The 15,349-nt window shown below is 44.5% G+C and overlaps 1 protein-coding gene across 1 annotated transcript in view; it reads right to left on the bottom strand.

The window, feature by feature from the left end:
* LAMB2 (laminin subunit beta 2) overlaps positions 1-15,349 on the bottom strand; it is a 126,228-nt gene that overhangs the window by 58,666 nt on the left and 52,213 nt on the right. Inside the window, exons 5-7 of the mRNA XM_066596778.1 lie at positions 8,114-8,187; positions 6,304-6,492; positions 4,077-4,140 (exon numbers count right to left, since the gene is read on the bottom strand). Coding sequence (XP_066452875.1) covers positions 4,077-4,140; positions 6,304-6,492; positions 8,114-8,187 — 327 coding nt within the window. The remainder of the gene's footprint in view (positions 1-4,076; positions 4,141-6,303; positions 6,493-8,113; positions 8,188-15,349) is intronic.

Here is a 15,349-nt window from a genome sequence, read left to right as displayed (position 1 = left end):
CGCGGACAGATAATACGCCCGCGTAAATGGGCCTTTAGAGGTCAATGGGCGTTATGAAGACTACGTGGCACAGTAACAGCGGATGAGGGAAAACTTGAAAAACATCTTACTCTCTGGGATACCCCTTTAAGATAGTAGTACAGTGAAGCCCATCCCGTTGTTTCATAAGTCCCAACTACCCCCCAGCCGTCACATTCAGCCTGGCCAGGGGCAGTGTGAACCATAGTGAAAGCCCCAGACAGACTCGCATCTATCAGACTTTCATGTCATATCCAATGGACATGCCATGAACGTCTATGACGGGAATACCACTTTAAGCTACAGGGTGGTTCACGAGTACGATCGCCGGCATCATGCGCTTATGAAAGCTGTCTAACAAAAAAAAATCTGTTTTTGTTGCCCATAGCAACCAATCACAGCACAGCTTTCATTTCTTATACTGCTGAGGTAAAATGCTGTGCTGTGATTGGTTGCTGGACACCAGCCTTCATTTTTTATACCGCTGAGGTAAAATGAAAGCTGTGCTGTGATTGGTTGCTATGGGCAACAAAGACATTTGTCACGGAGCTTTCATAAGAGTGTGTAGCCAGGCTACCTTTCCATGGCCCACTCTGTATAAAGTAGAAACACGTGAAGTATTTGGCTCCAGCTTTGTCCTGCCCTCATACTAGCCTTGTTATTGAGGGATGCTGAGCTGTGGTGATAGCACTTGTTGTGCCAGGTCTGTGGGGTGACACTGGCACTTATTCCACCAGCTGGGACGTGTCAGGTCTTTACAGTAATCTGTTTTATATACTCCACACGAGGCTGGTGACTGGAGAAGAGCCAAGAGCAACACCCAGGATCGTCCGTTATACAGGGAGTCTGCCATGTATGGAAGTGCAGCAAAGCTCTGAGCTAAATCAGTAACAGCCTCAGACATCGTCCCTCAGCTCACAAATAGCTCCGCTGCCCTCAGAGGGGAGACAGCCCCGTAACTGATAGGAAATAACTCAAGAATGACCTGTTAATTCTGCTCTAAGCTTCCTCTATCATCCTGCTGCCGGCTACTGGAAAAATGGGCTCGAAATCCAAGTCAATATTATTATACAGCTCACACATAGCAATATTCCACATGAATGGAGTGACTGTACATACATTACTTATCCTGAGTTCCATCCTGTATTATACTCCAGAGCTGCACTCACTATTCTGCTGATGGAGTCACGTGCACATACGTTACTTATTCTATACTGATCCTGAGTTACATCCAGTATTATACTCCAGAGCTGCACTCACTATTCTGCTGGTGAAGTCACTGTGTACATACATTACTTATCCTGTCCTGATCCTGAGTTACATCCGGTATTATACTCCAGAGCTGCACTCACTACTCTGCTGGTGGAATCACTGTGTACATACATTACTTATCCAGTACTGATCCAAAATTACAGCCTGTATTATACTCCAGAGCTGCACTCACTATTCTGCTGGTGGGGTCACTGTGTACATACATACTTATCCTGAGTTTCATCCTGTATTATACTCCAGAGCTGCACTCACTATTCTGCTGGTTTAGTCACTGTGTACATTACTTATCCTGTACTGATCCTGAGTTTCATCCTGTATTATACTCCAGAGCTGCACTCACTATTCTGCTGCTGCACTCACTGTGTACATACATTACTTATCCTGTTCTGATCCCGAGGTACATCCTGTATTATATTCCAGAGCTGCGCTCACTATTCTGCTGGTGGAGTCACTCACTGTGTACATACATTTCTGATCCTGTACTGATCCTGAGTTACATCCTGTATTAGGCTGTGGTCACACGGGACAGAATTCCATCGGAATTTCCGTGGGGAATGTCCACACAGCAATTCTGCCTGTGGATCCTAATGCCAGGGTTAGCCAGCAAACTGGACGAGACTTTCCAAAAATCTCATCCACACGCTGCGGCCAAGCCATGCTTAAACGGACATGGGGCGCATAAAATAAAGACGCAGCATGTCAATTCTTTTTTCACTTCCGCAATGGCCTCTCTATGGAGAGAAAGCCGCAGCGGAATGCCGACGGCAAAACCACTCCAAAAACCCATGGCGAAAGAACGCGAGTTTTGAAACTGCACTTTTCCAGCGGAATTCTCACGGTTTTTCAGTGTGGCAATTCCGCAGCTGGTAGAGTCACTGTGTACATACATTACTTATCCTGTACTGATCCTGAGTTATATCCATGTATTATACTCCAGAGATGCACTCACTGTTCTGCTGGTGGAGTCACTCTGTACATACATTACTTATCCTGTACTGATCCTGAGTTATGTCCTATATTATACTCCAGAGATGCACTCGCTATTCTGCTGGTGGAGTCACTGTGTACATACATTACTTATCCTGTACTGATCCTTAGTTATATCCATGTATTATACTCCAGAGATGCACTCGCTATTCTGCTGGTGGAGTCACTGTGTACATACATTACTTATCCTGTACTGATCCTGAGTTACATCCTGTATTATACTCCAGAGATGCACTCGCTATTCTGCTGGTGGAGTCACTGTGTACATACATTACTTATCCTGTACTGATCCCGAGTTACATCCTGTATTATACTCCAGAGCTGCACTCACTATTCTGCTGGTGGAGTCACTGTGTACATACATTACTTATCCTGTACTGATCCCGAGTTACATCCTGTATTATACTCCAGAGCTGCACTCACTATTCTGCTGGTGGAGTCACTGTGTACATACATTACTTATCCTGTACTGATCCTCAGTTACATTCACGTATTACACTCCAGAGCTGCACTCACTATTCTGCTGGTGGAGTCACTGTGTACATACTTTACTTATCCTGTACTGATCCTCAGTTACATCCACGTATTACTCTCCAGAGCTGCACTCACTAGTCTGAAATCTACTGCATTCTCTATTGGTTTTTTGGCTATACATACAGTACTTGGCTCTGGTGATTTGCATTTTGGGTAGTGTCTTATTTACATCAGACAATGTACAGTAATTTGCTATAGGAAAAACTGTCTCTCCATGTTATAGGAGTTCAGCTTTGCAGCAAGGGGAGGTTCTGACATGTTTGTTGACTGTTTCCAATGGCAAACAGTAAAATTATGAGTTCAGCTCTGGAGTAGAATCCAGCCCGTAACTTAGGAGGACTACAAGATAGGTAATGTAGTGTACGTATATAACATATGGGTCCCTTAGGCTCTCCAACAACTCACAGATAAACCTATGTATGCTTTTATGTGAAATCAGATGCCTATAGAGGTACAGTGGAACTCCCCAGCAGTCCATTCCCATTAAAGCTACACTCACGGCCTGGAGACATAAAGATGGCCAAACTGCTTCTCAGACTACCTGATGCACACTGTGCATAGTACATATTGGTAGTCAACTCCCGTCCTTATGAAGCCCCAACAGGTCATGTTTTCGGGATATCCTTTAGTAAGAACACCCGTGGCAATGCCTGAGGCACCGACAATAACTACATCACCTGTGCAACACTGAGGAAGTCCAGAAAACATGACCTGTTGGGGGAACTGAGGACTGGAGTTGAAAAATGCTGGTCTAAAACACTGCATGCTACTCTGACTCGTCAGTGCTGCTCATATAGACAGCACTAGTCTATCAAAGCAGGTGTAGTGTCTAAAGCCCCATTTACACACAGATGAGCGCTCAAAATTTGTCAGAAACTGACAGTTTTGAGCGATCATTTTGCATTAGCTACTAATGGGCTAATCAGACCATTAGTAGCTAACTAGCTTCATTTGCACGTATTTAGAGAACAGTCTGTTCTCTAAATACATGGCGATTGTTCTCCAGCGGGACAGCAGCTGAATGAATGTTATCAGTGCTACCCGCGGAGAACTCAGCATGTGGTCCGTTTTATCAGGGTTGACAGATTTTAAGCTGAGTTGAACTCAGCTTAAAGGCCTTTACACTAATGATGCATACTAATTCACTGTGTGTATCAGGTAGTCAGAGAAGCTGGAGTGGCCATCTTTCTTTCTCCAGACTCAGACAATTGCTTTAAGGCTCTTCAAGGTTAAACGGTGTGCTTAATCCTTATTAAGAAACTTACTCTGAATACGAGGGCTGTAGGGGTCTCTTATGTGAATAGCTGGATCCAGAACTCTGAATATCACCTATAGACAGAGAAAGAAGAGGGTTACATACTGAAACTTAATGCTCATGAAACTTCGGATTTGCCCTCAAAGTATCAGCAAATATCTTAGTGATGGCATAAAGGTTGAATAGTGTCGGCCTTAAAGGGGTTCTGTCAGTAAAATAAAAAATATATACTCACCTGCATCCTGCTCTGCTTCCCTGTAGAGTGTAAGCTGTAAAAAGGAAAAGAATGAAAAAACAAAACAAGCTTACTCACCTAATCCCGTTGTTGTCCTTCCCTCCGCTGTTTACCTGGCGCATGAGAGATCGGCTACTGTGTGCGCATGCGCGCTCTCATCAACCTGGCTGTGTCTCTCCTCTGCCATCCTCGGAGAGTCCACGGTGAGTGTGCAAGCACGCCAGGATGGTGGATGCATGCACGCTCGCCTTTGACTCTCCGAGGACGGCAGAGGTTAGATGCGGTCAGGCTAATCAGTGGGCGACGCGTCACTTGCGTCGACCACTGACCCGGGCAGCAGTAATTGCTGCCTGGCATGGTCAGAGCAAGGGCAGAAGCTGGAACTTTGCCAGCTTCTGCCCTGCAATCGGACGGCTGCCGGAGGCAAAGAAGAAGAGCAGCAGCCTCCCGGTGACCGGCCCCATAAGGCACAAGTGAGTATGAAATTTTTTTTTCTGACAGAACCCCTTTCAGTTAATTGCATTCTGTGTGGATTTTTTTTTGCTCCATCATGAAAAAACCCACAATATATACTGCACTGGTAGATAGTCTTCCTGTACTCTGCTTGTGCAGAAAGTAAGCAAGATAGTAGCATCCCCCAACCAGAACAGCTCAGTGAATAAGTACTGTACCAGAAAAGAGCTCATAACATAAATACTGCCTCGGAACTGATCTTAGTTCATAAATACAGCACCAGAACCAAGCTCATAACATAAATACATCACCAAAGGAATGCTCATAATGTAAATATACCACCAGAATAAAGCTCATAACATAAATACAACACCAGAACTAAGCTCAGTGCATAAATACAACACAAACCGAAATCATAACATAAATACAGCCCCAAAAACAACTTCAGTACATAAATACAGCACCAGAACCAACCTCAGTATATAAATACAGCATCAGAGCCAAGCTCAATACATAAGTACAGCACCAGAACCTAGATCATAGCATAAATACAGCACAAAACTAACCTCATAACATAAATGCAGCACAAGAATCAAGATCTTATCATAAATACGGCACAAGAACCAAAACAGCACCAGAACTAACCTGTTAACATAAATACAGCACCGGAACCTAGATCATAACATAAATACAGCACCAAAACTAACCTCATAACATAAATGCAGCACAAGAATCAAGATCTTATCATAAATACGGCACAAGAACCAACACAGCATCAGAACCTAGATCCTAACATAAATATTGCACCAGAACCAAACTCATAACATTAATACAGTGCTAAAACCAAACTCATAAATACAAGCCGAGAACCAAGCTCATATCATAACTACAGCACCAAAAACAAGCTAACATAAATACAGTAGCAGAACAAGGTGATTGCGTTGTCGGGTGCCAATGAGCTGACAGTAATGCCTTGTAACATCAGAGCGGAGGAGATAGAGCCAGGAGGAGGATGATTCATGTAGCTCCACAAGACACTACCGCATGGAAGAAGAAGATCATCTCTCTTGGCAGACCTTAGGGAGATGATCGCCCCCAGCCAACATCTGCCTGGTACCCTCCCTACACACTGGTAGCTGGCACCCTGTATCACCGCACATGGTGCATGTTGCATTGTATGTATGTAATAGCTATGGGTATAGAGATGTATGATGGTGCTGTCCAGCGTTCAAGAGATACTATACAGCACAGCCATAGGCACTCCAGGTGCTGCACAGAGCAACATGTGGAATCATTTTACCTACCATGTTTCCCTGAAAATAAGACATACCCTGAAAATAAGACATAGCATGCTTTTCCAGAATTTTTGAGGATGCAAAATGATTTTTCAGGCTTTTTGAGGATGCTTGAAATATTGGCCCTACTCCAAAATTCAGCCCTGCTAACAGTTAATTTAAAAAGTCAATTTAAACAGTGTCCAGGCAGCTATACATGTAAAAAGGTAAACCTTTTTGAACAAAAATTAACATAAGACACTTCGAGTTCTTACCTCTCCTTCAGTGGACGGCTCAATTTCAGAATACCGAGATTCGCAGATCATATCATCAACCCTTCTTTGAATGCTGCGTGAAATAGTCGGGAAGACGGACGCACAGTCGTAAGCAAAGTATCTATAAACCTGCCAACTCCGTCCGAAGTCAGCAGATCGCTCCACTAACATGGCGGCCGGTCTGAAAGTCTAAGGCAAAACCAAAATTACAAATTTGACAGGCATTAATAGTAGGCAACATTCTCCAAGGCTTCTTGTAAACATGAATGTTACCATTCATCGATAGCAGAAAGAGATCTTTAAGATGAAATGTAATGATTAAAGCAGCCCACCGATTTCAGGACAAGATTCTATCCTGTAACGGGAAGGGGGAGGGGTTTTTGTTACTGGCAGCTGTTCTTCTCTGCCATTTCTTTGATCCACTGGTTCCAGGTCCTGTTTTTGACCATCCACGACGGCTGACACAATCTTCAGACTACCTAATCCCCACAGTGCATGGGTACTGTTAGATTACTAATACAGTATGCCTGCTTTCTGATTGGCATAAACTGTTCATGTGATCAGCACTGGCCAATCAGAGAGCAGTGTGCAGTAAGTAGTTAGAACATTGCTGCAGCCATCTCGGATGGCCAAAAACAGGGCCCAGAAGTGGCAGAATGAAGGGACAGCATAGAAGAACTGCATATAATATACCCCCTCCTACTCCTGTCCTGGAACAGAACTTTATCCCAAAACCAGAGGGCTACTTTAAAGGTTTTTTTTCCCATTAAAGGCATTTATCCCTTTGTCCACTTGAGAAATGTCTGATCGCTGAGGGTAAGACCACTTGGACCGCCAGCGATCTGGAGACTGGCACACTCAAATGGTCTGTTTGAATGTAGCGATGCTGCACATGCTCGACTGCATCTCCATTCATTTCTATGGAACGGGCAGAGATCAATGCACTCGGCAATCTCCTTCCATACTGTAGAAATGAATGGAGTGGCGGTCATGCTTGTTCATTGCTGTGCTATTCACGTGGTGCATTCAGGTGCACTAGGCCCCAGATCCCTGAGAGTCCCAGCAATCGGACCCCCAGCGATCAGACATTTATCCCCCATCCTGTGGATAAGGAATAAATGTCTTTAACTCCTTTCTGCCCTTAGTCGTAAATGTATGTCCTGGGTGGGATGTACCATAGTTCCCGCTAATGGACATTCATTTACATTTTATGGATGACACAGGCTTAGAAACTGAGCCCACATCATCCGCAGCGGGAGCCAGCTATGACTGACATCCGGCCTCCAGCTGCAACAGTGAGGATCGGTGAGAACACCAATCCCAGCTATTAAAACTTCACACGCTGCTATCAATGTTGATCACAGCATGTAAAGGGTTCACAGAGGAAGGACATCTCAAGCCCTCTGCAATGTAATCACAGAAGGATGATGGGTTGCCATGGAAACTGGAAACCAGAAAATGGAGTCTGGGTCTGCCATGGCCTTTGATCGCTATGATAAGAAGTACTGCAGTGCAGTACTGTGATGCTATGATTAGAGCAATCATAGCATCACAGGTTCAAGTCCCCTACAAGAACATAAAAAGAAATAAAAATAGTAAGAAAAAAATAACATAAAAATAGTAAAAAAAAATGTTTGCACACTTTCTCTTTTTTCAATAAAAAAAAAGAAAATTAAAAAATCCAAATGCTTGGTATCGTCACATATGTAACGGCCTATACCATAAATTGAACACAGAGCCAAACCTGTAGGATTGGTCAGAAATAGTGCAGGAGGAGGACCATGCTTGTACTGTAAATTGATGTACTAACCTTGAAAGTCATGATGAGATGAGTGAAGTGGAACTCTGCTTCTAGGTCCAACTGAATGCTGACATCAGAGATACCTGAAATGGGAGGAAGACAACAGAATGGGCTTATATATTCAAGATCTAATATCTAAGGGCTCCTATCCACTTAGAAAATCCTATTGACATTTGCGTGAAAAAAACGCAAGTGGGTAGGAGTCCTTTCCTTACCCCAATTTAAAAGGCGGAAATATACCTTAGACAACCCAAACCCCCTTAAAACATTAGAGTTCGAGGAGATAAATGGCACCAGACACCTCCCTGCACTGTACAATGAATGGCCTCTTTATTAGATCCTCCGATCCTTTTCCGATTGGATCTTCCCCATATGGAAATTATCCCCGTGACCCACAGTGCAGAATCGATGACCCCTTTTTTGTCAGAACATGTCAGCGCCTCCATCTAACTTGGGGCAACTACAAGAAGCTTCGTGTCCCCAGGGGCCGATATTCCTGCAGAACTATTTCATCAACTGGTGGAATCTACGCGATGGGGAATCGCTTCAGTTCTGAAGGCCAAAGGAGTCCAACGTGCTACTAAGTGGGGGTCTAATGAAGTGGCTATTTAGTGCATATTTAGGAGGTAAAGGCCACACAGTCAATCTATGTTTCCTCTAAAGAAAGGCTCCTGATAAAGGTGTTAACAAACATCAGACCCTTCTATCCAGGATGAGAAAACCCAGCACCACAATGGGGGTCTATTTTGATCTTTCTTATGCCCCATTTCTCATCTATGCTTTTATCTACAGCCCACGGTCAGGCACTCCCTAGATTTGCTCCAGGTTGGCACATGTCACTGCCACATCTTACTGCCCAGATCTCTCCAACAAGAATTCTGCTGGAAATAACAAATACATCAAAGTGTTTCCTCTTTGAAGCTGAATTGATGATAATGAAGGAATGAAAAACACAGATTAAGTATCGTCAATCTCAATATTCTTCTGGATGGACTTCAATGGATTCAGGAACGGCTTCTACCCTCTTAGGACATTAATGAGTCTGGATTCAGAATACAGTAAATGTGAACAGAAAATAGAGACGAGATCAAAATCTTTATTCCTGCAGGATGGGAACTGATGACAGGGCCGGAAAAGAGTTACATAGTGGTGTACAAAGGGGTCTGAGGAACCCAGAGCAAAGATCAGATCAAACTGACCCCTGGTATGGCCGCCCAGACGTACGTGCTGTTTGTGTTGCCACTGGGGTTGCGAACTTTGTCACGAAAAAATACCGGCCATGGTAAAAACTGGCGGGTCTTGTGGGCGGGTCTTATTACAGCATTTTTTTTCTCCTTTATCTCCTGGATCCCGTCCAGCAGCTGTGCGCATACGCGGGATCCAGGCCAGTGTGACACTAAATGTCATCTACTCGCGAGAACACGCTGCAGTCTGCAGACACTCACATCACATACAATCTACACGCAGGCACATGTGACATCCCCCAGAGCAGCCCCAGCATTAATAGTGACATCCCACAGAGCGGCCCCAGCTGTAAAAGCGACATCCCCCAGAGCAGCCCCAGCGTTAATAGTGACATCCCCCAGAGCGGCCCCAGCATTAATAGTGACACCCCACAGAGCGGCCCCAGTGGTAAAAACGACATCCCCCAGAGCAGCCCCAGCGTTAATAGTGACATCCCCCAGAGCGGCCCCAGCATTAATAGTGACATCCCACAGAGCGGCCCCAGTGTTAATAGTGACACCCCACAGCGGCCCCTGTAATAATGGTGACATCCCACAGCGGCCCCCAGTATTAATAGTGACACCCCACAGCGGCCCCCTGTAGTAATGGTGTCATCCCACAGGCTGGCCAAACACCAATACTCACTAACACCAATACTCACCCACATCCCACAGGCTGGCCAAACACCAATACTCACCTACCGCCGGCGTTCCGGTGTCGGCAGAGCATTTCTTTCTGGAAACAGGGCTTAAATTCACCACCTCCAGCAAAGATAATGCTCTGATTGGAAGGAGAGGAAGTCTCCTTCCTTGCCATTGCCAGACACCAAGGTGTTAAAGTCGAAGTGCAACAGGGCTGTCAACGTGGACAAGCACTGTAGAGAGGCCGATATATAATGTGTGGTCGTAAGTGCACTTCTTACCCTGGCCAGGGTGGAGGGATATAGATCTAGTAGCAAAGTTTGGTGCCATGTTTAGTTCATGCAAGGCCTTGCGTAGGGGTTAATATAAGTCATTTAGTTGCATAATTATTAATTAAGATAATGTATGCAATACGTACTGTGTGATGTTTATGATGTTTGTAATGGGATAGTAAGGCACCTGATGTAAGCCGGCAGTGCAGATATAAGGCCAAATGTGACAACCTATGTGGATATGGCATCTATGAATCTATGGCCAAGGAAACAGCTCCAACTGTGTTAGAAGTTGGTCTACGGGTGAAGAAGCTCAGCATAACGGTTGTGCTGCATTCCAGTGACGCATTGTCGGAGAGGCTCGTGCAATCATGTACCTTGCTGCTGCCATATGGGAGCAATGTAAACAATGTTGGGCCTTTTAGTTAATAATGGTACTTGGACACGGCCCTTTTTTTTTTCCTCCCTAGTTTAAAAAAAAAAATCCTAACTCTTTTATGTATCCATCGCCATAGATGACTGAGGGCTTGTTTTTTTGCAGGACCGGTTGTACCATATAATGCACTGAAATTGAAAAAAAAGTGCAATTTCACCATCTTGGAGGGGGACTTCTTTCTATAGTGTGCACACTGCAGCAAAAATGACATGATAATTTTATTCTATGGGTCAATATCATTACTACGATACAAAATGTATATAGGTTATTTTTTTTTTTTGCCGTACTACTTTTAAAAAATAAAATATCTTTGTAAAAAAATAAAAATATCTTCAGACCACCATAACTTTTTAATATTTTCATCGACATAGTCGCGGGAGGGCTCATTTTTTGCGGATATCCTGTAGTCTCTATTGGTATCGTTTTGGAGTTCATATGTCTTTTTGATTGCTTTCAATTACATTTTTTTGGTGACCCAAAAAAAAGTGCAATTCTGACGTGTATTTTATTTTTCTGATGATGTGCGGGGTAAATAAAGCATTACTTTGATAGATTGGCTTTGTATGGACACAGCGATACCAACTATGTTTTGGGATTCTTTCATTTGGATTTTTTTATTATAAATATGGGAAAAGGTGCTTTTTTTTAACTTTTATTACCTTTTTTTAAAATAATTAATAAAACTTTTTAAAACTGATTGTTACATTTTTTTAATCCCCATAGGGTACATGAACTTGCAATGTTTGATCACTTCTGCAGTATGATGTAATCCCATAGTATTACATTATACCACAATCTAACTGGCAACCTATTAAGCCACACCACAGGCTTTGAAACGGCCACTGGCTGCCGTGGCAAATGAACAGCACCCTGCGATCTCATCGTGGGGGGCCATGCAGGACCCCTGAACTCCGACCAGGGCCCTTAAATGTCGCTGTTTGAATTGATGGTGGCATTTAAAGAGATAACAGCTGCGATAAGTGGGAGTGCTGACTGCAGCATAAAAAAACAGCCAGCACCCGCATTGCATGGAGCGGAATCGACCTCCGATCCCCCTCCATACAAATCATAACTGTGTATCATGGAGCATTACAGGGTTAGGGGAATTTATGACATGAGTTATGATGCAAGGTTTAAGTATACGAACCCTCCTATGGAGCGAAAGAATACAAAAATTACTTTTGCTCAATAAAGTTTGTTTTTGCAAAAAAAGGTAGCCGCCTTCAACTCTGCCTGTCATCACCGTGTCATCACATACCATCCACCTGCTTCACTGGGGTCCTAAACTCAAGTCTGACCAAGGACAACATCTGCATGGAGTTTGTATGTTCTCCCTGTGCTTGTGTGTGTTCATTCTTCATAGTAATAATCATGTTTATTGATATAGCGTATACATGTATGAACCGCCCGTGGTTTGGGGATTGTGCCAAACCGAACTTTTAGAAAAGTTTGACCCAAAGCGGTTCTACTGTTTCAGTTCACACATGAATGCAGACAGGTAACGATATATTACCTTTGATACATCAGACACTGAACATTTACCAAAGTGCTTCTTCTATGTGAAGTTGGCGGCAGCTGCACATACAGTAGAGGCGTGCAGAACCACTAATGTGCTGGCAGCGGGTTCGGAGCAGAAATGTCCGGTTATCTCCCACCTGTTCCCCCCACACATGTAATAACAAGATTTTCTCTGCTTGAACTTTCCACTTGGTAAAAAGCCAAACACAAGTGTTATATCAATCTTAACACCTACAAGGGTGCACGGAGAAACCCTGGGGGAGACCCTTCTAGATGTGGAGTGGAAATTGGCAAGAGTCAGTCTTAAAGGGATAATCTAGGACTTAGATGTTAATGACCTAGCTTTGGGATAGGTCATTAATATCAGATCGTTGGGCTCCGACCTCTGTTAACCCCAATGTTTAGTTGTTTGAAGAGGCTGCAGCACTCGGGTGTACTCAGAGTTACAGCTTATGGGAGCACTATTTATGGAGGTACTGTTTATAAGGGTGCAAGGTGGCAGGCACTGGTTTTGGGGTTAATTTGATACTGTTTATGAGGGCACTCCAGCACTGTTTAGGAATTAGTTGGGGACTGTTTACTGGGCTTTTTTGCCCACTTTGGGGTCTCTTTTGCACTGTTTAGGGGGCACTGTGCATTGTTTAGAAGGCATTGTAGCAGCAGTAATAAGGCAGACTTTTTCTGGCACACTGTTCATGCAAGTACTATATATGGGGGTCCTGTTTATAAGTATCCAAGATGGCAGGCTCTGTCAGCGGGGTCTCTGAAGTAAGGAGGAGATAAATCTGCACTTTATGCTGGCATATTCTGCCTGGGGCACTGCTTATGGAACACTATATATGGGATTACCATTTATCATGGCAATACTGTTTACGCACACAAGGGCTGGGACACTTCCCTAAACGATCACTGCATTAGTAACAACTACTCAATAACGGGTTGGTCCACCTTTCAGATATCAGGGAACAAGGTGGCGAACATCCTACATACCCAACTTGACCCATGTCCGCTGCAGCAGCTCCGTCATTTGGCACACATTTTGCAGATAAGTGGGAGATCTCACAGCCCTTACCAGCAGATCCCAATTATGTTCAATGGGGGTTACAGTCTGCTGTGTTTGGTAACAAGGCAGTGTGGGGAATTCATTGTTGTATTTTTCCAACCCCTCCCTAGTGATCCAAACTTAAAGGGGTTGTCCCGCGCCGAAACGGGTTTTTTTTTTTTTCAACCCCCCCCCCGTTCGGCGCGAGACAACCCCGATGCAGGGACGTACAGACAGCTTACCGGAGCGCTTACCTTGATCCCCGCGCTCCGGTGACTTCTATACTTACCTGTGAAGATGGCCGCCGGGAACCTCTTGCTTCGTGGACCGCAGCTCTTCTGTGCGGTCCACTGCCGATTCCAGCCTCCTGATTGGCTGGAATCGGCACGTGACGGGGCGGAGCTACACGGAGCCGCTCTCTGTCACGAGCGGCTCCATAGAAGAACACAGAAGACCCGGACTGCGCAAGCGCGGCTAATTTGGCCATCGGAGGCCAAAAATTAGTCGGCTCCATGGAGACGAGGACGCTAACAACGGAGCAGGTAAGTATAAAACTTTTTATAACTTCTGTATGGCTCATAATTAATGCACAATGTATATTACAAAGTGCATTATTATGGCCATACAGAAGTGTATAGACCCACTTGCTGCCTCGGGACAACCCCTTTAATGACATGGAGCGTTGTCCTGTTGAAAGATGGCACTGTGGTCGGGAAAGACTTCCTAAAGATATGGGTCCAGATGTTCAACTAAAAGGTCCCTGTAGCATTCATCATTCAAGGTTTGTGATATGATGGCCAACAGTCCTAGACCATGCCAGGGAAGCACTTCCCAAACCATGACACCGCCACCACCAGCCTGTTGAACTCCAAAGGCGCATCCATGGTATATGGCTTCATGCTGTTTTCGCCAGATGCATAACTAGTCATACATAAGGTTTAGAAGGAAATTTGATTCCTTCTGCTACGTGTCCAAGGTCCACTGATGTCATTTCCTAGGCCCATGTGAAGCGTTGTTATTGATGACGTGGGGACCCTTGTTGGTCTTCTGTCAAATGTCTGCTCACGGATCAATCTTGGTACACTCTTGATACTGCGGTTCAGGAACAGTCAACAAGTGTAACTGTTTCAGAAATACAGCCAATACACCTCCGGGCGCCCACAAACTGCCCACAGCCAAAGACACTCAAGTCACCACGTATACCTTTGACTGCCAAATGTTGTGTTCTGCTATGCAGAGGAGAGGTATGCACATTATCTGAGAGCAGATCGTAACGTGCCCATTATGTGTTACTGGTGACTGGATGTCACACGCCAGCTGTTCTTAATGTAGTGATCGTCAGTGTATAGACTCTTGGATACTGTTTATGGGGCACTCTGACACTGGTCAGTGTCATTCTAGCACTGACAATGGGAGCAGACTCTTCATGCGACACTTTTTATAGTAGCACTGTTTATGGTGGTGCTGTGTTTGAGTGCACACCCAGTGGATGGGACACTATATACGCACTTGGGTACCTTTTAGGGGGCACTCTGACTGTGTTTAAAGACTAATCTGGTAGGGTATTCTGGCTGTTGTTCCTCCTCGAATAAATTCCAAGCATGGAGGAAGAACGCCAACAAGGACCAGGCCTTCTTGTCCCATGAAGAGGTGGAATGAACCAGCACGAGACTTTTTTTTACCTTTTTACCACGGGCCAACTGTATTCAGAGTTCCTGCTCAATTCTCACGGTGACCATAACAGAGGCCATACTATCTGTCATCCAACTTTCCCAAACACAGCTATAACTTAATGTCCGTACAGAATTTCACACCCCTTTGTAATTGAGGAGTGAGCAGCTCAGGTCCTATAACAATATGCCACAATTTGGCAGTGAAGAATGGAGATATGAGTCAGGGCTTCCTGTGGAAAGACTGATATATTCTTCCAAAGTCCTAATGTCGACCCCTCCGGTGAGCTCCGGCAGGGATGCAAATTGTTCGGAATAAAATAGAGGAATTTTAATAGGGCTGCAGATAAAAAGCTGTTGGGATTAGCCGGGGAAATCCTCAAAGGCTTCGTGTCCTTTTTTCTCTTTTACAGCTCTAATCCCGGAGAAGAATATATGTAAT

The sequence above is a fragment of the Eleutherodactylus coqui genome, chromosome 3 (genome assembly GCF_035609145.1).
Source record: "Eleutherodactylus coqui strain aEleCoq1 chromosome 3, aEleCoq1.hap1, whole genome shotgun sequence".
Lineage (NCBI taxonomy): Eukaryota > Metazoa > Chordata > Amphibia > Anura > Eleutherodactylidae > Eleutherodactylus > Eleutherodactylus coqui.
This window is presented reverse-complemented; position numbering and strand designations above follow the sequence as displayed.